At 37.6% G+C, this 25,370-nt stretch overlaps 1 protein-coding gene across 4 annotated transcripts in view; it reads right to left on the bottom strand.

Annotated features, from left to right (window-relative positions):
- Nucleotides 1-2,600, bottom strand: part of Luzp2 (leucine zipper protein 2) — a 380,429-nt gene extending 377,829 nt beyond the window's left edge. The window contains exon 1 of one of the 4 annotated variants that reach the window (XM_036191543.1): nt 1,786-2,600. In XM_036191543.1, the coding sequence (XP_036047436.1) occupies nt 1,786-1,847 (62 nt within the window). In that variant the 5' untranslated portion in view covers nt 1,848-2,600. The remainder of the gene's footprint in view (nt 1-1,785) is intronic. The other 3 variants (XM_036191553.1, XM_036191538.1, XM_036191562.1) reach the window with 3 other exon arrangements.
- Between the last annotated feature and the right edge of the window lie 22,770 nt (nt 2,601-25,370).

The raw sequence follows: 25,370 nt of genomic DNA, 5'->3' as shown, positions 1-25,370 counted from the left end.
GAGCAATTATGTAAATGGATTACTAATTATAGAAATTCACTTTTCAATTCCATCTTGTATTTTTTTTGTAAAATTTAATTATCAATACTGTAGAAGGTTCCTATCTAATTTCAACTAAGAATAACAATATTTTGTAATAAATGTGTTGACCTTCAGTCTTAATGACATGTACAGAAATTAATACTTTCATAGACAGGGAAGTTGGTGGCTATCGCATTAAGGAACTAGAACAAGCTTTGGGTGGAGACTATAGAGCTTGCTTACCCAAATGGCAGCTGCTTTAAAAAGCAAATGGACTAGGGGAAATCAAGAGCTGCTTACTGTCTTTTATACCACTGTAGGTTGGGTTTCCCTTGTTCCACCGCTTACAGTTTAATGAGTATGTTGACTGGCATCCACTTAACTACAAATTTTAGAAATGCCCCTTCTTCAAAAGAATGCACAAGTGATTATTAAAGTAGAAGGAGAGAGCAAATGGCAAAGACCGGAGGACTAACTGTACTAGTCTGTTGGCGCTTATCAGTGTTCAAAGGAGCTCATTGTTTAGAGGAGTCTTATTAATAATGGGAAGCAAAGTAGATTTCTTTAAAAACCATGAGAATATTATAAATTACAATGACAAGCAAATCTTTAGAAAATATAAAACTCAAGTTTGATTTCAGTCTTGTAAAGTCACTTGGGCTAGGCTCAAGGAAAGACCAAGTTTGTCACTTTTTGGAGCTAAATGGAGCAGTTTCTGCATGGAAAGGAAAGTTAGGTTTTCAGGCCTGAAAGAAACATGTACAAGAAACAGGGGCATGAAGTCTTCATCTCGCTTTTAAGAGCCTGTGAGCCTGCTTCATCCTTTCTGAATCTTGTACAGTTGTGTGTCTCTCCTTTATGTTGGGTGAGTTATACAATCAGATACTGTCTCCATTCATTAGGATTTGAAAGAGCCCACACCCAGTGTGTGTTATTTCATTTCACAGAGGCCAAGGGAAAGGGGCTGCTGCCAGTAGGGTGCTCAAGGCATGCAGAATAAATTCAGTCCCGGGCACTGAAACAGGCCACCCTTGTGCTGTGCTTGTGGGAGAAGAAAGCAAACCCATCACCAACTCTGAGACTCGATCCTCAGCAGCAGCCACAAAGAACTCACTTCTCAGTCAGTGCGTTTGAAATCTCCACTAAAAATAGGTCCTCTGTACTGGGACTGAAATTCTCATCTGTGGCCAGTGATGGAACACAATACCCGATTGTTCACAACTAGGTTCTTCTCTGCTTGGGTACAATCTTGTAACTTTAAACACGACCAAAGGAAGTCACCTGCCACTAAGCCCACTCAAACATCAGCCAGGCCATCAGAGGAGTTTGGAGACTACTGCATAAGTCTTAGCACCTTCTGTTTTCTCTGGCTCCCTGGCCCTTGGAATTCACTCCACGGGGTACCGAGTTTCCTAAATACTAGCAGAGGTCTAATGCAAACATGCACTCTCAAGGAATATTCCCTTCTCTCCCTACTTCCTCTTTAGGATGTCCTACTTCAGCATGTTCACTGTTCCTGACTACAGGGCTCCGGGGTGGGGGGTGGGGGATGTCTTCATCTTGCTCTGAAGGGAAGCTCTTGATCCCTGAAGGGACGCAATCCTAAGACTTTCTCCAGCGGGGCTGGAGGAACTGTAGAAAGGCTCTGCTCTCTCCAAAAATTCTGAGCCTTAATCACTCAGCCGGCATCTAGATTAGGTGGGAGGCGCCTCTGCCCTGACCAGCGCAGCCTCCTGGCTTGGGGCCTCACGCTTCTGGACTCACCTGGTGCTGAAGACAAGTGCAGGCAGCAGGGGCAGCAGGTAGTGTGCAGCGTTGAATTTCATGTCGCCGCCCTCTGGGTTACTCCTTCACTCTCTCCTGGTCTTTTGCCTCCTCTGGTCTGGTCGGTCTCCGCTCAACGTCCTGCTCTCTTCCCAGGAAGCCCTCTCCAGAGACCCACAAACACACTGAGAGAGGCTTTGTGAAGGCAAGGACCAGAGCGCGAGTATCTCCAGGAGTGATGTCACCCGCGGGCCCTACCGGGATGGTCCAGCGCTGGGCTCAGCGCGCACAGGGCGGCCGTAGCCGCGGGAGGAGGAAAGGACCCGTGTCCAGGTCGCTGCCCTGGTAGCCAGCTGCACTTGGTCACTCCCGTGCGCACTGAAGCAGATCTCCTCTTACCCGCTCCTACTGAAGACAGGAGGGGAGGGCGGTGGCAAGGACCAACCTCCTTCCACAGTAATTGAGCTGGCGTGCTCCGCAGGGTGAGAGACAATTCGCTGGGAAGGACTCCAGACTCTTTAGGGTCCGGAGCAGACGTCTCTCACCAGCTTGAGCTGCTTTTGCAGAGATGTTGCTTGGAGAGTAAGCTTAAAATACTGCTCTGATTAGATGCATAATGGCTTGCCTGCTGCAGATGGAGTGGAGCAGCAGCCAGTGCAGACCCAGATGAGGTTAGGAGGTCTCTTTATCATAGAAAGGGTCCTGGACCAACACAAAGTCTGCGGATCTTGGTTCTAGTGCGTCAGGGTCCTCTCTCTTCTGGTCTCTGAGCCTGCCAGCTGCTCAAGAGTGTGCAGCTGGCTGCTGGAGTTCATACACCTTCAAGGATCATTTTCCTGTGGGCAAACTCCTCAGCAAGACCACAGAGACAATTGTCATTAACTCAATGGTAGGGGGAGGAGGCAGAGGACTCTAGATGACACTGTGTTTTGTGAAGTTTCTAAACTTTGTATTCCAAGCATCCAACGTTTAACAAGCTTTATTTAGGAATTGTAATCAGAAAAAAAGGAAACAGCACAACTTTAATGCAATCTACCATTTTGCAAAATCAGTTTTAAAAGGAAGGCTCACTTCACCTACAGAGGTTTGAAACTCCAGGGTATAGAACCTCTCTCTCTCTCTCTCTCTCTCTCTCTCTCTCTCTCTTTCTCTCTCTCTCTCTCTTTGTTAGAAGAAAATGGTCCTCTCAAGAACCAATGTACTATAGTAGACACTATAGTTTCCTTACCATAGATGAGAGGAAAACAAGGACCACCAGTATCTTGACGGGACTTTTGTTTCCTAAACAAAAAGTTAGTTATCCTAAGTCTTAAGACAACCTTGCTGCTGCTGTGAATGGCACCTGAAGTTGGTCTACACTAAAGAATCAGGCCCATGTTCTGTCCTGCAAACCATTTATAAGGAAAATTTCAAAAACCAATCTGCTATAAACTCAGTATTGAAGAAGTATTTGATGATAAAATAATACATTTATCCCCAGATTCTATAAAGGGTGGGAAAGCCAGAGCATTTCTTTAAAATTTACGCTTTTGTCCTAGGTTTCTTACTGATGAGGCTAAACTTAAAGGTGCTCTTACTGAAGAACTTTGTTGTGAGAATCTCAAGTCATTAAAAAACGACCGTTAATATTTTCAGTGAATGCCAACCCTTTTGGCAGAAGTAACATCTACAATAGTTATAGATATAGTCAGACACAAAGTAGCTCCCTCCTGAATTGTATTTTAGAAGGAAAAAAAAGAAAAGAAAACCACAACAACAATAGCTCTATGGAAATTTAAAGCTTGGATTTCAAGGGGGAAGGAGACCAGGGGATATATATATATATTTTCCTGCTATGTAGCCTAGATAATCCTCAAATTTGCAGCAATCCTCCTGTCTCAGCCTCTTGAGTTCTGTCCTGCTTATTTTTAAAAATGACTATCTAAGGTGTATATTAACAAGGGTATACCACTTCATAATAATAACAAAAATGTGTATAGCAAGAAATAGCAGTCATTTGAAGGATGCAGTTCTGCTTATACACCAAGTTTACATTAAATATTTTAATGTCTCCACCACATGAACCCAGTGTGGTCATTCCCAATGTTTGCCTTTTCTACAGTTGTATGATTCAGAGTGGTCAAGTACCTGCCATCAGTCACTAGTAATTTCTACAAAGCAGTAGCTGTTCAAATTCTTTTGACATCACTCCATGATTTATATGTTCTTAGGAAAAATATTTTATGATACCATAATGTAAGTCTCAACATAAATTTTATTTCTTTACCACTAGACATGAAACAACAAGGGGAAATTTTTGGATTATCCACTAAAGAAGTGAAGAGTCAGAATTTTGCTTGGACTAGATCTCCAAGCCCTGCTGTACTCTTCTTTGGACACCTATGAAAGTCTATTAAAGGACATTAGAGCACCAAGGGGCACTTGGCTGAAGGTGATCCTGAGATTTGGGAAACTCGTGCAGGATTAGATGTTTAAGAATCTGCATTCAGCCAGATGGTGGTAGTACATTCCTTTAATCCCAGCACTGGGGAGACAGGCAGATGGATTTCTGTGAGTTCAAGGCCAACCTGGTCTATGAAGTGAGTTCTAGAATAGTCCGGGCTACATAAAGAGTCCATGTCTCAATAAATCAAAAATAAAAGAAAAAAGAAAAAAAAAGGGGGGGGGGAGGAAAGTATCTACATTCAAAAATAGACATCTCTTAGCAGATTTGGCCCCTGACACGCCTCCTTGGGAAATCATAGAGAAGTATGAGCCTCATTTTCTTATGATAGTATGTCCATAATTCAGAAAGAAAATTCAGCTCTAAAGTTGATTCTCTGGCTTCAGAGAGACAGTGTGATTTCTGAAGACACAGTGGTGAGAGCAGCTTCACTGAGACCAATTTCCTTTAGGAAAAATCTTCACTACATCTATACCCAGGCCCAAAGAAAATGGCAATAAAGCCACATGGGCTGCACTGAAATTGGAAAACCATGGGGGTCTTGTTTTGAATAGCTTTTTTGATATATAATTATGGCATGAGAAATCACTATAAAGTGTATAATTCAGGGTTTTAAATATTTTCACTACAGAATAAAAATCAGCACCATTATAAAACTCTAGAACTTTTTTAAATTTTATCTAGCCACAAAAGCAACCACAAACCCATTAGAATTCACTCACTACTGCTCCCCTTATCTCTATCTCTCTCTTTGGGAAGTCACATTCCTATGTTTGTCTCCATAACTTCACAGAGCTCTTAACAATTTGGATTGACCAGCACTGTCCAGTTTTATGTGATTTACCCCTTTCACATTTATGGTTCAACATACATTTATTCATGGCACGTCTTGCATCAGTCCTTCAGTCCTTTCTTTTGCTGAACAATGTTCTGCTGCATAGACATACCACATTTGGTTTGTTAATTCATTAAGTGATGAACATTAATCTCTTTAATCTGTCATAAATGATTCTACCAAGATATATATATATATATATATATATATATATATATATATATATATATAAAGTGTACTTGTAAACATAAATTTTATATTATATTGGGCATATAGCTGGGTGATCTGCCAATCCTATGTTTAGTATTTTGAGAAACTGTCAAACTGCTTTTCAAAGTACCAAAAGTAATACATGAAGATGCCAATTTCTTTACTTCCTTTTTGTTACTATAAATGCCCTAGGCATTGTGCCATAGTATCTCATGGTGACATAATTATCCATAGTAAGCATCATGTTGCATAGTAAACATCTTTCCATATGCTTAATGGTCATTCATACATATTTTTGGAGATGAAATTATTTATAATATATAATTATATTATCTGAGATCTATTTATTTATATTTGGTTCATTGGTTTATTTGAGTCTTATTTTGAGTTTTAAGAGTTCTGTATTTGCTTTGAGTTCAATATCCCTGGGGACAAATGGTTTTCCCAGTGAGTAGGTGGCTTTATACCTTCCAGATAGTTTCATTTGGAGTACAGAGATTCCTTGTGTGGCTTTCTTATCTTTTCTTTCATCTTATCTCATCTTATCTTATCTTATCTTATCTTATCTTATTATGCGGCCAAGGATGACCTTGAATTCCTGATCCTGCCTCTACCACCCAAATACTGTGATTACAGGTGTGTGCCTTCCTGCTTTGCTAGGTTCCTACTTTTGATGAAGTCAAGCTTATCTATTTTTATGTTACTATGCTTTCAGTATTATATATGTTTATTTATTTTGCTTGACAAAATGCAGTAACAGACATATCTGTGTTTTTCTGAGTATTATGATGTTTTAAGCTCTGAAAAGTAGGCTCATCTAGGTGTGGTGTCCTGGGCCTTTAATTGTAGCCCAAGAGACTGAGGTAGAGGGATAATAAGATTGAGACCAATGTGGAAAACATCAAGCTTTTGTCTCTGAGCAAACTACAAAAGGGCTAGGGCTGCAGCTCAGTTTAGAGTGCTGCCCTGGCATGTGTGAGGCCCAGGTTTCACGCTACACCCCATACTTTAACCCTAAACCCTTTAGAGTCAACTTTTATAGGTTTGAAGGAGTGGTCAAGTTCATTTCGTGGTACATGACTATCAGTGGTCCAACATTCATTTGTTGAGAGGGTTATTCTTTTTCCAGTTTCATTGCTGTGTTATTTCTTCTCTCTCACAATAGTAACATTATATTCCCTCAGTTTTAGATCAGATGCTAGGTCTCCACATTGGAAACTTAGCAGCCCCTTGCACTTCAATTTCAACCTCCTGGTTTGAAATCCTGTGGTTTTGTTCCTGAATTGGACATGCTGCTTTTTAATGGTTTTTATTCTATACAGTATGGTTATGGATCTTCAGCATGGAGTTCTTCACTGACCTTGTAAACGTTTTTTCCCTTGAGCTTGATCCAAAAACATAGAAACCTTTCATGACCCTTCATCTGTCATTGAATATTTTCTAATATTTCCTTACCTCAGTTCTCCTAAGTTCTAAACCTGAGATTCAGGCCTTCCTTCTGCTTCTGTCTCTTGGGTAAGTGATCATCTTGTTATGCAGTTTTTTTGTGTTTTTTTTTTTTTAAAGATTTATTTATTTATTATGTATACAGAAGAGGGCGCCAGATCTCGTACAGATGGTTGTGAGCCACTATGTGGTTGCTGGGAATTGAACTCAGGACCTCTGGAAGAGCAGTCTGTGCTCTTAACCTCTGAGCCATCTCTCCAGCCTTGTTATGCAGTTTTTATGCATATTCACTTATGCCACTCATCTAGTCAATAGAGCTCTGTCCCAGGGTTCTCCATCTCTTGATTCCCAAATAAACCTCTGACCTTCAAGAGGATTCTCTTGTTGAAGCTCTCTCAGCTGAAGACATGTGAGTGAAGTCATGAGGCCTCTCAGCCATTACCCTCAAGTATTGGATACCATGTATGAAACTTTTCTTTTCATTTTTGGTTCCATGTTGTTTCATCTTAAAGAATTATTTCCCTGATGCAGAATTCCTCATGATAATCTGTTTCACTCTCTCTCTCTTTATCTCTCTGTCTGTCTGTCTGTCTCTCTCTCTCTTCTCTCCTCTCTTTCCCTTCTTCTCTCCATAACTGAGGAGCAAAGACAGTCATGTATCAAAGCCACAGTTCCCCTCCCTCCAGAATCTGCCCCTTGCCCACTGACTGATGAGATGCCCCTTCTAAAAGCCTCACAACATGTGGCATTTTGACTTGATAATTTATTTACACCACACTTTCCTGTTCATCACCAAGCTACAGCGTGTTGAGAATTGACATAGGAATCTTCTTAATTGTTCTAAGAGAGGTGATGGTATTATATAAAAATTATAACTTCTATAAGTTTCTGTGAGCTAATTATTAATTTTTCACAGTTGAATACATAAATCTGGGAGAGGAGAACTAAAATAATTATTTGCGTGTTTTCCTGAAAACTTGTTTCCTGGTTTTGGCCTCACCATTTTATCACTTCTAATTAAAACTATTGACAAGAAATTTTGTCTAATGAGACCAATTATCTATTTGTAAAAAAATGTCCAAAGTGTCTGAAGCCCAGTGTCTTTAAATTAGTCTCCAATGGCTTTACTCTGTTGAATTTCATCCTCCTCAATCTTTCTAGTACACATGAATGATGCAGAAGCTCTTGAGTGACAGTTCTGTGCAAGGAAACCTCTTTTGACCCATGCATGTGTCCCTAGGTCCTTGCTTTGCTACAGCACCATGGGCAAATTATTCTGTGAAGAAGTTCATAAACTTGAAAACCTAGGCAAACATAATTAATGTCTTTAACTAACTAGTTTTTTGTGGGGTGGAGGCTGGAGAGGGGGGTCTTAATATGTAGACCAAGCTAAGCTCCATCTTCTGACAATCCTTCTGCTTCAGCCTCCAGAGTGCTAAATTTACAAGTATGGGACACATACCTGCTCTGAATTCTTGACATTACATTTACAATAATTAGAAAGCCTTTGTCTAAATGCAAGGCTTATGCTATAAATTTAAATCTGCTTTGGGCCAACAGTCTCACAGAGAATCCTGCAGGACACATAATTCCCAATGAGGACTTTTTGGGGGAAATCTTTTGATAAGCATGGTATGAATACTCTTTTTCAACAAGATTTTTTGAATCTATTAGTAGTTAGTTCTGAGTACTGTCACAATTTTTAACATTTTGATTAAGAAATCTTTTTCTGCCCATTTTTTAAATAATTAAATTATGCCCACATTTATGAATCAATAATCTCTTGTTTCACAGGAATAAGTTTTTTTTCATATATATCTGTATAACTTGCTAATTAAATTTACAGCTCTCTCTACTCACATTCTTTGATGAATAAAACAAACAAAATACACACACACACACACACACACACACACACACACACACACACACATACACACACAGACCAGACAGGCAGTGATGGCATATGCCTTTAATCCTAGTACTCAGGAGGCAGAGGCAGATGGATATCTGTGAATCTGAGGCTAGCCTGGTCTACAAAGCGAGTTCCAGGACTCCCAGGACTATTACACAGAAAAATCCTGTCTTTATAAACCAAACCAAACCAAACCAAACCAAACCAAACAAACAAATAAAACAACAGAACAAAAAATAAACAAATAAAATAATCCCTTAAGGCTTGTTAATTATACCTGACAATAGTCATAGGATTTGTCAAAGACAGCCTCTTAACTATACTCATATATAATTTCAATGAAAATTAATGATAATATTTATATTTCTAGGCATGAAGGAATAATTAATACCAGATTTTTCTCAACTTCTGTACAAAATTTTTAAAAAATTGAGAAGAAATATGAGGTGACAATTTGCGGTTTCCAGGAAACAAGAATAACGAGATCACAGAAAAGCCATCTATACCTCATTTCTAGTTCCCAGTGAACCTTATAGCCACCATGGCTCAGGAAGGGAGCAAGAAACAGTGTTTCTTACCAAGGAGCTGAAAGTCAGATCATTACCTGTGGAATGCACACAGCATGGGGAAAGATGACTGTAAGTACCAACTTCACAGAAAATACTTGAGGGCCTGTCTGGCATTCATGGTAGGTATCTGGCCAAAATCCATGCTGTGTGAGCAGAGGGCTGGGCTCTGCAGGCTTAGTTAGGCTAGCCTGCAGCTGCAGCAAACCTGAGACAGAGTCAGATTAACCGAGTACTCACAATGCCAGGAGCTGAACTGAGATTCTCTCCCACCTATAGGTAGAGACATCTAAGAACTGGTGTGAACACTTCAAGTGTTGAGTTAAAACACAGGAAAGACTGTTTCAGAACAAAAAGCACTCCTAGCATAAAGAAACTATCAGGGAACTAAGGGTATCACCGATAGAAGAGTCACAAAAACAATGTAAAAAAAAAAAAAAGATATGTCTGACAGTAATACAAAGAGACCCACCAACAGAAGAAAATTTAACCTTTACTAAAGAATGCTGTCAGGGCACAGAATCTCTGTAATGTATCCACTCAGTGTCAAACATGCATGGGAACTGTGGGAGACATGGAGAGAATGAGATGTACTCATAAAGAAGAGCCAATAACAGTGAACAAAATGCAAAGCACTAGACTTGGAATGAGCAGAGCAAGAATATAGGGCAGAGAATGCCACTACAACAAAACATACAGAAACTTTAGAACCAGAATAGACAATAAAGGGAAATAAGATGTATCTTACTGGTGAAGAGGGGATGGTGAGCAGTCTGGGGAAATATACATGAAATGGCTTATTCAAATATAGGTGGAAATGTTTAAATGTATAGACTGAATTGAGGAAGCATGTTAAATGAATAAATACAAATTTGTAAATCTGGGAAATTATTACAACACAGGAATTATTTGAGAAACTTTAAGTAAATAATTAGTATATTAAAAAAATCAAAACAAAGAATTGTACTTTGGAGACGTTTTACCAAACTTGAGCAGGATTATTTGTGGTGGGCCACAAGAACATATTATAGAGATTCAGCTGTGTATTAAAGCTATACTTTGACCAGCCAAGGGTCTGTTGAAAGGCAAGCCATTCATTATGAATACCTGGTGTTGTCCAGCTCTTAGTATTTCAGCTGTCTTCTGCTATGAAATTCTTGCATACCCAAATATTCCCAGACAAATTGGCAAACAGTTCAGCTCCTCAGACTTGCTGAACTTCTAGGTAACTCCCTGCTGGAGCCAGCCCTAGGATAAGTTAATGTAGGTAAAGACAAGCTGGCAGGAGACATATAGCTTTGTTTCTTGTGCTAATGAAGCTCAGACCATTTCCTTGCCTTGGGGCCTAGTGGCTCTCCAGAGGAATTGACTAAAAGCAAAAGAGGTTTTTAGTATCAAGGTGGAAGGTAGAGCAACATTCCTGAGGAGGCAGAGAACCACATGGCAAGGGGAAGGACAGACAGGCATTTTTCTGTAGAGCAGACAGAATGGCATGACCAGGGAGAAGAGAATAACCAAAGGTAACATAGATGGTAAGGCAGAACTCTTGATCCAGGAGTAGAGAGCAAGTAGAGATGGAGGGAGAAGAAACAGAGGACAAAGATGAGGTGGGAAGCCTAAGAGCTTAGTTGTTAGCAGGACTATAAAAGGGAACCCAGACGGAACTGAAACTATATAGACAGGATTTCATCCCAGAGAAATAAAGTAGACAGATAAAGGGCTTGGTGTATATAGACTTATTCCTGCCCTGAATGCCTGACAGAGCTGTAGCTGAGTTGATAGAATATTGTCTTAGAGGAATAAAGTTAACAGATTTAAGAACATAGTATGCATAGATATTTTTTCCCCTGAGATATTCCATGCCAGACATAGCAAAATCCCAGGACACTTGGGTAATCCATAATTATTCTTTATAGAACTAATGTTAGAAATATCATAATAAAACTTTAAAAATGATGAAAATTAAATTGTAAATACAGACCTCCTGAACATGAGCTCCTCCACATTCATGACAACAAGGTTGGCGATGATGAATTATGTGCCAGGGAAATAGAAAGTATTTGTAAAATGTTGGAATATTGTTAGTTCAGAAATTTTTGATGAACAAAAATATATCTCAAAAATGAGGAAAACACATTCCCTAATAAGTACAACCCCAAAGAATTCATTACCAGCAAAATCCTCAATGTTGGGATAGCCAACATAGGTTAGGCTGAAAGGCATAATATATTTCAAAAACAGTGTTTTATGGATTAGAATGAAGAGTTTCAGAAATTATGTATATATTTCATTCTTTAAGGAGTAAAACTCAAAGCAGTCACATTGCATCATAAGATTTGAATATGCGCTACAGGTATATAACAGCAGTAGGGGAGAAATGGTGAATGAATTATACTTAGGGCTGTAAAGCATCATCTCTAGGCAGAATGTAAAACTATGGATGTGTGAGATAGTCATTAAAGTAAATAATAAATCAAAGTGAAATGCATGCAAGAAATATTCCAAAGCAGAAGTGAAAACCAAAACAGAAACAGAAATAGAAACATTAATGCAAATTAGACAGTAAAAGAAACAGAGGGAAAATAGATCTGTAAACGACCTGAAAAGCAAATAATAAAATGGTAGAGGTAAACAAAGCTGTATCACGAAATAGAATAGATGAACATTAACACAAACTATCAATTAAGAGGTATTCATACAACTAAGGCTGTATATAAGACATGTTTTTTTTTTTTAAATATGAAGTCAAAAAGTTTTCCATAAAAAGGCTTGAGTAGCAAAACTGAATAACAACAAAACAGCATTTTATGATGTAGAATTTTTCTAGAAGTTAAGGTCAATAATTTATAATATAGATGTGTATATACATATTTGTATATAACAACAAACAGTGAAAATGACTTCATGAATTTGAAAGAGATCAAGGAGGTGTATTGGGAGTGTTTGGAGGGAGGAAATGGAATGGAAAATTATGTCAATATATCGTAATCTAAAAAATAAAAGGAAAAGCTTTTATAACTGTGAAAGATGAATGCTTGACTGCTTTTTCCATAAGATTGTACATTAAACAAAAATTGCTTCCAACACTTTAAAATTAAAAGATGAAAACACAAATCACACATTCTATAACTTGGGAGCAGGAGTTTCTTCACATGCTAGCTACTTTCACATCAACTTGACACAAGGGAACCTCAGTTGAGAAAATGCCTCCCTGAGATCTGGCTGTAAGCAGACAAGCCAGTATGGCATTTTATTAAATAGTGATCGATGGGGTAGAGCCCACCACATTGTGGGTGGGTACACCCCTGAACTGGTGGTTCTATTTCTATAAAAAAAAAAGAGCAGGCTGAGCAAGGTATGAGGAGCAATCCAGTAAGCAGCACTCCTCCATGGCCTCTGCAGCTCTACCTTCCATGATCCTGCCCTGTTTGAGTTCCTGCCCTGACTTCCTTCACTAATGGACTACAATGTGGAAGTATAAACCAAATAAACCCTTTTCTCCCCAGCTTGCCTTTGGCCCTGGTGAATCATCATAGTAATAGCAACCCTAACTAGGACACTTCACAAAGGGCACAGAAGGGCGAGCCAACTGCCAGGGATGGCAATGAACACAGAGACCCTCATCTGGTTCACACTCAGGGAAAGAAAGCTATAGAGTGCTCAACCCAAAATGGGAAATACATATCATACCCCTTCCCTGATGACTCAGAAAATTTCAAGAAAGAAAGAGTAAAAACAGCCAGAGGCAGAAGGTGAATTGAAGAAAAGAGTGTTTTCTGAACACAACAGAGTGGATGAAAAAATGATTTCACAGTGATTCCACCACAGAGTTGGGGAGGAAGGCACAAAATCCAGTCACTAATCTAAGGAGCTTTTCATGTTTGAAAGCTGCTGAGAGGGAAAGCTTTGTTTAATAATGTGTCTCAACTCCAGGGCAGGCCCCTTTTCCAGGAGTAGTTGAACAGCACAAATTTGACTTGATAAGGAAGGCAGGTCAGACAACTGAAGAATTTAGAGCAGTGGTTCTCAACCTTCCTAATGCTGCAAGCCTTTAATACAGTTCCTCATATTACAGTGGCCCACAACCATAAACTTACTTATGTTGCTACTTCATAACTGTAATTTAGCTACTGTTATGAGTAGTCATGTAAATCTCTGTGTTTTCTGATGGTCTTAGGTGACCGGTGACCCACAGGTAGAGAACCATTGTTACAGAGGGAGTTGACAGTAGAGGGGGCAGATATGGGAGGGTGAGTGAATATGATCAAAACAAATGATATGAAATCATCAGGGAATTAATTAAAATATTATTTAAAAGACATTGTGAATATTTCAAAACACAAAGTGTATTTTATCTTTACAGAAACCACTAAGAAAATGAATCTATAAAGCATAAGGGTTGCATGTTCCATATTGTATTTAAGAACATATCAAGAATATGTAATAAACTGCATGAATCATTGTCCAAAATGACAGGACTACGAGCAGCTTGGTTGTTACAGCACTTGCCTAGCACATGGGGAGCCATGGAATAGTCCCTAGCACTGTGTACCCAGCCAACTGTGGTTGTATGTAACTGCAATCTCAGAACTTGAAAGGTGGAACAAGAAGACTGGAAGTTCAAAACAATTTTCAGATGTATAAATATCTATTACTTGTCTTGCTATATCTCTATATCTATCTATCTATCTATCTATCTATCTATCTATCTATCTATTTATCTACCTATCTATCTATATATCTCTTTCTATCTATCCATCTCTATCTATCATCTATTTATCATCTATTATCTATCTATCTATCTATCTATCTATCTATCTATCTATATGGAGAGAGGGAGCGAGGGAGAGAGAGAGAGAGAGAGAGAGAGAGAGAGAGAGAGAGAGAGAGAGAGAGAGAATTTGAGGCCAGCCTGGGCTACATGAAACTCTGACTTATTTATTTATATATTATAGTAATTTTTCACGTCTCAATAGTTAGTAGATATTAGCATGACTCTATGTGTGATTAAAACCTTTGGGATTCAGCTTGTGATATTTAATTTAGCATATCTTTCACATTCCAACTCTTCTTTGGGGATTTTAAAAGTACAAAATGACTTTGATGGTCTGTTTGTTAACCATCTTTCTAAGACAGATGCTCTTTGGCAACAAAAAGTCTTAAATTCTACCTAATGTTTTGCTATTTGCTCAGTGATTTTTAAAAAGAATTCATTTAATATCCTCCATGATGTTTTGGAGTAGGATTTTTTGTTTCCAGTGGATACATATGAAATCTCTGCTCAGGAAATGCAATGGTTTGCCCAGAACTGCACAGCTGACAAGAACCGTGTCTGCACCTGGGTTTGCACTCATGCCAACTGCAGAATTAGTCAACAGTTGACTAAATGGAAGCTAATCTGAAGTGGTCTGGTTTTGAGTATAGTTAATCTCTATTTTTTCCTATATCTTCTCCATATCACTCTTTTTTTTTCTAGAAGCAAACTGGTTTGTTTTATTAAATCTCCCCATTAAATGAAATTTTGGCATTATCTGAAACAATAAACAATTTATAATCTATGCTCATTTCTGTATGTTTGTAATTAGCTTAATGTTATTCAAATTCATCATGTCTCAAACACTGGAACTGTAAGAAGTCATAAGCAGCCAGTATTCATGGGTGCTTTTTAACTTATTTAGCTTTCTCCAAATTTTCAGTGAAAGATATCCATATAGTATTTCCAATTTCTTCCCATTTCTGTTATCACAGTGTAGCCTTCTGGAACTCCTAAAGATCAGACATGATAATGAAGAGGTCATAGTGTAGGAACACTGCTGAGTATAACTAGATGTCCATTACTCATTTCTATAAATATTCCTATTTCCCACTTGCCAGTCTTTCCTTCTTTTTTCTTTCCATAAAACTCAGAATTTAGAACTTTCACATGGCCATTGTTTCCAAATAGTCAAAGGAGAATGTACATTGATCCCCTTCACACTGACAAGCTGACATCTTATCAAACAGTCACACATATTCATCACAACCTGTGAAACCAAAGCCAACATTTCATATTCAAAGACATCTAAGTGCAACACATCTGAGTAAAGATCATGGTGACCAAATAACTTGCTGCTCAAATGCACTTTGGGAATCAGACATGACTGAACTGTTGTATAGTGCTCAATATTTCACAACACATGTATAGTGGTTAATATGGATCCGAGAATAGTGTAACTAGGTCCCTGTGTAATGTCTGGGACATGCTCACTCTCAGTCTACACCTATTCTTTGCTTCTTGACTTACTCTACTAACTGGGAGTGTAAGCAAATACTGAATTTCCTCTTTGGAGAAACACCACTATTCCACTAATTTGTGTCAAGAAGATGGATGAGTTCATACTGTTGCTTAAAAGCAAATGTGTCCCTTAAGGCTTGTTGACTACCTTGTGCAATACATTGGTCACAATATCAGCTTAAGCATGGCCTATGTGGATACCAAGAAACCATGCATGAAATCAACACCCAAGCTTATCCCAGATATCCCTCCAGGCTATTTGCCCTTCCAGACCATATTTGAATTTCCACTTTCCTTGCTTTTTATGGGTTTTGTGCCTTTCCAAAATGACAGACATTACCACTGTCATGATGGTTTTCCCTGAAGCTATAGAATGTGGTATATCTTTGGTGAAAGATCTTGTTGAAAGTCATTTTCAGCCTCTCTTAAAATTTATTTCTTGTACAGTTTCCCTAAACTTCTATCCACATTTTCTTGGCTTTTCTTTTGGTTTGTTTTGAAGTTGTGAATGTTAAGATTTCTCTTGTTTTTAAGCACTGCCTCATTGGAATTATCCAAGGCACATATTCCTTTATTGTACTTTAGTACTTCAGCTCCCAAATGTGAAAGGAACTGTTAAATCCAAGCAACATTTAAGTCTTTATTTAGCTCAAGCCTCCTTTCTTTTCATTTAATAATATATCTCAAGCTCACATTCACTATACTCTGCTTACATGGTGTCTATGGAAATAAGACTGCCCACTAAACAACTGTACAGATTTATGCTGGGATCTCAGCCGTTCACTGCAAAAATCAATCAGATTCAAATGGAGAATGTACCTCTGTGAAAGAAACTGATTGCACAAGTTCTTGGTTACAATTGCATAAAAATGTAATTGGGTAATAAAACCTGGTCTTCCAGCACTTTGAAGCTCTCCAAGAATGCAGCAAATAAAAACAAGCACCACTCTTATGGTAGATATAAAACCTAACTACAAGGATGTAGGTGACATCTAAGGTTACCCTGGACACTAGTAAGCTGTCTGAGATATTTGGTACAGTATGATGCATACACGTGGAGTATTCTAATGGCCCTGTCAGACTCCCATCTGTTCTAATTGAGAACTGGCTATGCAGGCATCTTTTAGGCAATGTAAAGAATGCAAGGATTGGCAAGACAGCATCTTAAACTCTATGTTAGAAGCAGTCTCAATTTCTGTTTAGAGAATATTGCCCACGTTGGCTACACATATCAAAATCTTTTCAATGAGGCGAAGAGGTTATTGTTCTCAAGGTCACAGTGAAGCTGATGGAGAATAGCGAATCAGTAGAATCAACATTGGGTTTGCTATAAGAGGGGAGAGAAGGAAATGTTAGTTTCTACGTGTGAGTCTCCTTGACTTACATCTCTTCTTAGACATGAAAGGATTCTGGGGTGTTAGGCAACAGGAAAAATGTTTAAAGTTGTTCGTGTAGCAAGGAAGTTATGTATTTGTAATGCTGAGAATGGAATGCAGGGCTTCTCATAGTTGAAGCATGTGTCTATTATTGAGCTCAAAAATACCTTCTACCCTTCCCTATGTTGATTGACATTCTTCATGTTTTACAAGTGGGAGGTGAAATGATAGCCATATCCTGTGAGGGAATTGGATATAAAAATGAAATATCCCTTGAAGGCTCAATTCTATTTGCCAGACAATATTTAACACATTTATTGTCTCACTCAGTTTAATTGAACCTGCTCTCACCTTTGAGATGTGGATATTATTGAGAAATTTCAAAGAAATATATTTAAGTATAAGGAGTTAGTGTATAATGATGATGTAGTTCATATCATAGCATTTGTATAATATTGAACAAATATTCTTATCTTTAACCATAAATAATGACAGTGACATGATTCACATCTTAAAGTTGAGAGAGTGAATTAATGAAGAAAGAATGAGTCCACATGTAAACTACCAGATATAGTGCATGTTACTGATTTAATAATTATAGGGAACACTTAGAAGCTTTGTTCAGAATTCTTCTTCAAGGTCTGCATTTCCTGCCTCTCTGCTGAAAATATCAATTGCACATGAGTCATCCCTTCAAAGAGAACTGTCTTTGTGGGCAGAAAGCGGCTTTACCCAAGTTACTCCCTGTTCCAAGGCACACCAACTGCTTAGAGACAGTTTCCTGTGTGGACACAAAGGCTATGCTTCCTTCCTCAAGTGGGGAGAATTCTACAAGGACAACACTCAAAAAACAAACTTCCCAATTCACCTGATGAGGACTTATCTCCAGGTGTGCTGCAGGTCAGTTCCTTCCCTGGCCCCTTTCCAAGATGCCTTCATTTACTCATTCCTTTTGATTATCCCTTCTGAGTTCTTCCCAATAAATTTGCATCTAAATGCAGCATTTTGCCTCACCCTATTTCTAAGGAAACAATTTTAAGACACTCATCATCTTGATAATAGTGGGGTGTGTGTGTGTGTGTGTGTGTTGTCTAGAGAGACACAGAGGGGCTACTGACAGCCAAGTATAGAAGATTACTTAGTATTGTATTAATTGCTTCATTTACAATAGGGAAATTACTTTCTAATGCATTGATTTTTTTGTTTGCTTTTAGAATTGAAAGAGATACAGTTTATAAGTCACTTCATTGATATTATTTTGCTTCTTTTTACTCGAGTGGTAAGGATGAAGACAATTATACCCCTAGGGTCTCTGGAGATCAAATGATACTATAAAAATAACTGAAATGTTATAAGGTACCAAACAAACATGAGACATATTTCCCATCATTGCTAAATCAGAGTGGGGCTACCAAATAAGGGTTTGACTTTGTAATTGGAATCTGTTAAGTAAGGATAAAATTCTGTTTCTAAGTTTACAATTACATGGAAATCTTAAGAAAGAATTGAAAATAATTAAATCTTTTGTCTTCTCTTTCTTACTGTGGGTTGTAGTACTGAATTGATCACCTATTCTGATGAACTCCAACTATCTACAATCTATTTGAGACATAGATTGATGAAGACATGAGCAGACCATTAATTGACAAAACATTTGTAAAGCTATTGGAACTTCTTAAATGATTAAGATGCACTATTTTGCAGTTTTTATTTGCAGGAAAGCAGTTTAAAATGATAGCCCAATATAAACATGTTAATAATGAAAGGTAAATCAAAATGCATTAACTGTCCTTACCATTCATATGAGGTCAGAGAACACAATTTCTACAAATTTCAAAGACCAAGGTTGCCTACGCACCATGTAGGATTTACGTATGCAAAGATGCACTCAGTGATAATAGTTTGTACATGTGGATGAATTCGGACTTCATGCTAGTGAGTGTTGTGGTGTACAACACACTGTGGCATGTAGTCAACTGTTTTCCAACTCTAGCTCCAAACTATGGAAACTGTGTACCCTAAATAAATTGCTCACTTCCTTTCTTTACTTTGGAACTCCCTCTGTGAAAGGCACAATGCAACTCTGTAGAGTCACGGGGATTAGACAGAGTGACTCATGTAAGTCACATGCATGAGGAACTCCATAGATGGGCATTTTTACTATTTGCAGCCTAATTGTTGGTTAAATTGGCCCTGCTCGTGGCTGTGAGGTCTGTGAGCCAGACTTAAAAACAAGGCCCATGACAAGAACCCAAGACATCCAATCAGTGACAGAATGAGGTTATAACTCATATTTTCAGGGCTGCTCTGTCACCCTTTAGAAAGTATTCTCAACTATTTTCATGTATGCTTGTGGCCTCTGTTTATGAGTTAAGCTTACCACTTAGCATTTTGCACAACAGCAAATCTTCCTAAGGCAGGATCAGATATCTCTCTGATAAATGATAGCTATCTTGTTTAAGGGAAATTAAAAAAAAAATTATTCAAAGGAAATTGTATGAAAATTTTGGGGGGATGCCAGTAGTAAATGGGTATTGTTCTCTAAATCCTTAAGCATATTAAGTTGTTTCTGGAGAAAGCAGTAGCAATGAGCTATTATCTTCTTACGCCTAGGCACTATCTTGATTTATTTTAAATCACTCAGATACAAGTCACATACAAAATAAATTATACTAGCATTGGAATACACTAACAGAAAAATAAAAAAGATAGTAAGAATATTCATATGGCATGTCTCTTTGAGTTAGGCTTTTTGTTCTTTTGAAATCTATGGGAGAGACTATCAGATTTGTCCATTGAATTATTAGGTTTATAGAAACCTATATATCTTCATACACTAACAATGACATCTTAGGATATATCCCAAAGTCACTTTTGATTTATAAAGATGTATCAATGATCTCTTCACTTCAGTTAGACTGTTTTAGAGATGCACTATTATCTTCTAAACCTCAATGTTATGATTTAGCTGAGGACCATGAAAATCTACTTTAACAAAATTATTACTAAACACACACTCTGAGAGCAAAGATTTCTCAGTAATCAAAAAATAGAAGTGTGCTTTCAGAAATAACATAAAAATATTAAAAGAGAATAGGGCTCCTCTTGGGAAAGGCAGATATAAAGCATAGTTTAGAAGAACTCAGAGGGGATTCTGAAACAACCACCAATCATTTTGTTTTTGTTTTTGTGTTTTTCTTTTTCCAATACTGAGTTAAGTAGGGCTAATAATTTTCTTTCCACATCCATCCGTTGTGAGATACAAGAGTTCTGTAATGGGAAATCCTGATTACAGGCAAGGTGATTATGTCAAAATCAGAGTCAACTTGTGTGGGAGTTGGCAACTGTTCACTACCATGAGCCCTCAGAAGCTATGGTAGAACACTTTTGTTCTCAGGGGCAGATCTTGGACATGGATCACACTCTCAATGGTGTTTCATAGTTTCCTTCCAAGTGCTGGTCTTTGTTTTCTTTTTAGATATGGTCTCTGTTGTTCAGTTTGGCCTCAAATATCTAAATCTAATCAATTCTCCTGACTCAGCATCATCAGTATTCATGACTATAGGCATGCACTACTTTACCCAAATAAAACTTTATGTGTAATTCCAAATGTTTTTTAACCTACACTTCAATACTTGGATTAGTGCCTGTGCTTCAGAAATAAGCAACTTGCCTTCTTTTATTATGTTTTCATATCACCAAAGAGTACATTCCTAGCTTATTTGTCCTTAGACCCTGAACTTTGAAATTAGAACATTCATGCTAGAGGGTGATCGATATACATCTTTCTATATTCCCAGTCTCTAGTTGTAAGTAGAGTTGTCCCCTAGACCTAGAAAACGACTTGAGGATCATCGAGAGCACCATGTTTCCTCGTAGCTTCCTGTCTTACACACTCTGTCATTCTGCCTGAGCCCGCCCTTCTCTTCCTATTTCTAGTTCAGTCTCACTTCACCTTAAGATTGAGCTCACATACAGAAATGCACTGAACCACTGCTGTCACCAAAGCCTTTCTTTATTGCTCGGCTCTGTCTCTCCATCAGTATTGATATTAGAGTGAATAATAATTATTGATTTCCTTGCCTGGCCACTTCGCCAGAATATATGTTCTGTAAATGGACAACTGACTTTGTCCCTTTCCCAAGCACACAGTAAATCTGACCCAAGCCAAGCTGCGAATACACAAGATACATGTAGGAAAGATTGTGTCCATGATCCATCACAGAAGTATGCACTGTAAAAGGACAAAGAGGAAGAGACGGGCTTTGTTTGAATGGCTCCGTTTTATTACAAGTGAATGTTTGTTACCTATTATTGATAGACAATAGTACTGATAAAAACGACAATAGCATGAAGATTTCCTGGACGCTGTGATTTTCTAAAATTCCTTATCATAATAAATCAGCATTTTAGTAGTTTTATAGTAAAACATTTATAGTGTGATTTCTCCTCCAAGTGGAAACTCTGCAACAAGCCTCTAATTATGTTGTTACCATGTATGGCACACTCAAAACTGGAGAAAGAGGTAGCACCCTATTGATTATTGTTATTTATTTATTTGCATACATAGACATATCAACTTTAATTTGAAGATACTTTATAATAATCTTGATAATAATCATAACAGAGATGACTATAAATCACTTTTCTTTTTTTAAAAAAAAAACAAATATGGAATCTACTCCATCCTGCAGACTGCCCCTGCTTCTGGAAAAACATCAATGAACAAGACGTCTCTGTGTGCCTAGAAACTTAATGGAGAATAGTGCAATCTATGAATTAACAATTATGTGCTTGTTTGGTGATTTTTTTTTAAAAAATGGAACAGAAAGTAAACCATGCCAAGAGGTCTGAGAATGACCTGCTGGAGAGCAATCACATTAGCAAAAGTTAATTTCTAGATGTTTATTCCCTTTTTGCATCACAGAAAAGTAAAGATGCAGTTACCTTAAAGAATGTTTTTTTCAGGCTGGAGAGATGGCTCAGTGGTTAAGAGCACTGGCTGCTCTTCCAGAGTACCCAGGTTCAATTCCCGGCAACCACATGGCGGCTTACAACTGTCTATAACTCCAGTTCCAGCAGATCTGCCATTGTTACACAGACATATATGCAGGCAAAACACTAACGCACACAAAACAAAGATAAAATAAATTAGAAAAAAAGAATTATTTTTCAATGAAGACCTTTGATTCACAAATGTTATGGAAATGTTTTAACACAGTGACTTGCCAGTACAGTGGCTAAAGAAAAAAAAACAAAAACAAAAAACAAAAAAACAACAAAAGAGCATTCTTAGGCCAAAAACCCCAAACAGAATATAAGGCAATTTAACTTCTATCATTCAGTATTCACATGATTTCTTCCAATCTGCTTTGTTTTACAGTTTCACAAGAATTGGAGCTCAGGGTCCTTGATGGGAGTAGTCAATTGATGCAGAGAATCTAAGAACAGAAGGAGAACCATGAAAGCTTTAACATGAAATCAGCCTGTGGAGAGTGGGGAAATCTACTCCCAATACAAGTAATGCACAAAGCCTTCTCCAGGCTTCAGTGAGGCAGCAGAAAAAGGAAGAGAAAAATTACAATGAATAAAATTTTAAAATTAGCAGCAGGTTTTAATTTCCATTTATCAACAACTTTTTTTGGCCAGGAAAAATAAACAAATGCTTTGCACCTGTTCTAGGAGACACATATTTAAAGACTTTGTTCTTTTATTTAATAGCACATATATGTCTACTAGGCAATACAACAAATGCTCAGATATTGTCATAATTTTATGAAAGCTAACAGAGGGCATTAAACATTATCTAAATCGGCCTGCAACTATATTGCATTTATATGGCTCTCAATGTCTTTGAAAAACATATTGTCCCCATCATTGAAAAAAGTCACATAACAAACCTCATTTTGAAAAAGAATAAAAAAAAAAAAGTCACACAAAGGAGCTAGGAACATTGAATTCTAGGTAGAGAGACTTGAGAGCTTTATCCAGCTCACTTTCTTGCTTTATGGATGAGACAAGTGAATCCCTGAGTGGACATAGCAGAGTTTAACCTAAAATTAGTGCCTGTGTTTGCTAGCTCACAGCTTTTCTAGCTGCCACTAGCATGCACCATGGACATTACACATCTATTGACTCACAGATCTTCAAAAGCTTGGTAAACAGAATGCACTCTGTGAAAAGAATGACCACATTTCAGTGTTTTCTCTCCTTTATCTACACCTCTTTCTAAAGTCTGGCCACAGCTTCTGAAGCTCATATAACAGACTACTCTGTTCCCTGTATGTGCAACTCTTTCACTTTTGACTATAGTGGAAGAGCCCCATACAAATGCACTCTTCATAAACTGTTTCTTTGAATTTCAAAACATAAAAAGATGGTTCTTTGCTAGTTAGGGGTAAGCAAAAGAGAATGATCAAGCTGGGCCAATCATATTTGGCCCCTGGCAAGCAATAATGATAGCCGTGGGAAAGTTTTTAAATAAGGGAGAGATATTGGATTACAATGAACAAGGAGCATCTGCTCTAAAATCCACCAAGGAGACAGCAGAACACTGGGGGCAAGAAGGCTATTGCAGACACATATACCAGCGTCGAGTGTAGCAACAGCTGGAGACAAGCTCTTTTCAGTACTTGTGGGACACTGGGGCACAAAATGTCAATGAATTCAAGATTATATTCAGCTACTGTATCTTTTCTGAACACAATAGTACAATATTAGGAAATTAACAAATAATCACTAGAGGAACACAGACTTGAAAATTAAACAAAACATTCTTCATCAACAAAGATTCAAACATGAAATAAAGAGATACTAAAAGAATGTGGAACAAAAATGAAACTATGGTACAGCAAACTTACAGGATGTAGAAAAACTGCTTCTAAAAATAAAATTCAGTCCAATAAATATGTACATAAGAATAAAAGGAAATATACAAACTAAACAACTTCATTTCAGATCACAAAAATAACCTAGAAAAAGGAGAGAAAACTAATTTCAAAGACAACAGAGGAATGTATACAAACTAGAGTAGAAATCAATAAATAAAAACCAGAAAAAAGTAAGAAAGGATGATGAGACAAAGAATTGGCTTTTAAAAGATAATTAAGCAAATCACAGGTTATACTAAAGTATCCCCCCCAAAGGACAAGGACTCTATAAATAAAATTATTATGTAAAACAAGACATTACAACATATGACAGATCTGAAGAATCCTAAGAGCCTTCCATGAAGAATCCCACACCAATGAATCTGAATAATTTGTTAGAAATAGAGAAATTGGTGGTTTTCTAGAATGTACAATCTACTAAATCAAAAAGAAATAGACTTTCCGAACAGACCATTGATAATGAAAGTTGTTGAGTTGTTAATTACTTTCCTTTCAACATAGAAAACCACAGGGTTATACAGATGTCTTTACTGATGAAGTCATTAAACATTTAAAGAATTGCTGACACGTTTTCTTGCACTTTTGTTGAATAGCAGGAAATACTACCAGACCTGTCTTACAAGCCTACATTATTCTCATGTTGAGGTCTGGTAACAAGCAAACAAAAAATCATTATTGTAGGGCAACATCCTTGAAAAGCATAGATGAACAAGCCTTCACTATGGTACTAACAGGCAAAGTACCACGATGAGTTGAGAGAAGTGCACAGAACATCTGTCAGGACTTGTCTGTGGATGAAAGGTGGCTTGGCAAGCTCATCAATTAACTAAATATGAAACAGTAAAAATGTAAAAGCTGGTAACACTACATTCTCAGTGTGTGCAGGAAAGTAAGTGATGAGGTTTTAAGTTATTTCATTATAAATTATGTCTGAAGCATTTTTATAATAAAGACTAAAATAAAAGTTCCGAAAATTATGTTCAGATGATGCATACATCCACATAATGGTTCTATTTGACCGTCCAGAGCTATTTTCCTACTCAGTGCTAAAAAGTTGAAAATGCTAACTGTAATTTGAGAACCAGGCAAGAATTCTCAACATTCAACATAGCTTTGGAGATTGCAGCCTCAGGTATTAGGAAAGAGAAGGTTTAAAAGCCTTGGTATTGAAAATAAAATGAAGCTAGGTGTGGTGGCTCACACCTTTAATCCCAGCACTTGGGAGGCAGAAGCAGGTATATCTCTGTGAGTTCGAGGCCAGCCTGATCTACAGAGTGAGTTCCAGGACAGCCAGGGACACACAGAGAAACTCTATCTTGAAGAAAAAAAGAAAAGAGAAAAGAAAATGAATCAGATTGGTACTGCCCATAGAGACTATGATCTCCCACACAAATCTAATGACATTACCCCATTACCCCTCAAAAAGAAAACAAAAAACAAAAAACAAAAAAAAGCAGCAAAGTAAATAGAACAAAGGATACAAAGATTAAAAAAAAGTTCAGTAAAGTTGAAGTATGCAAAATCATCATGCAGTAAACAGCTGTGTTTCTGTACTAGCAAAGAAGTATTGAATCCACAAATACACACTAATAAATATATAATATCATTAGAAATAGTTTACTGGGAACAA

The sequence above is a fragment of the Onychomys torridus genome, chromosome 1 (assembly GCF_903995425.1).
Source record: "Onychomys torridus chromosome 1, mOncTor1.1, whole genome shotgun sequence".
Classification (NCBI taxonomy): domain Eukaryota; kingdom Metazoa; phylum Chordata; class Mammalia; order Rodentia; family Cricetidae; genus Onychomys; species Onychomys torridus.
This window is presented reverse-complemented; position numbering and strand designations above follow the sequence as displayed.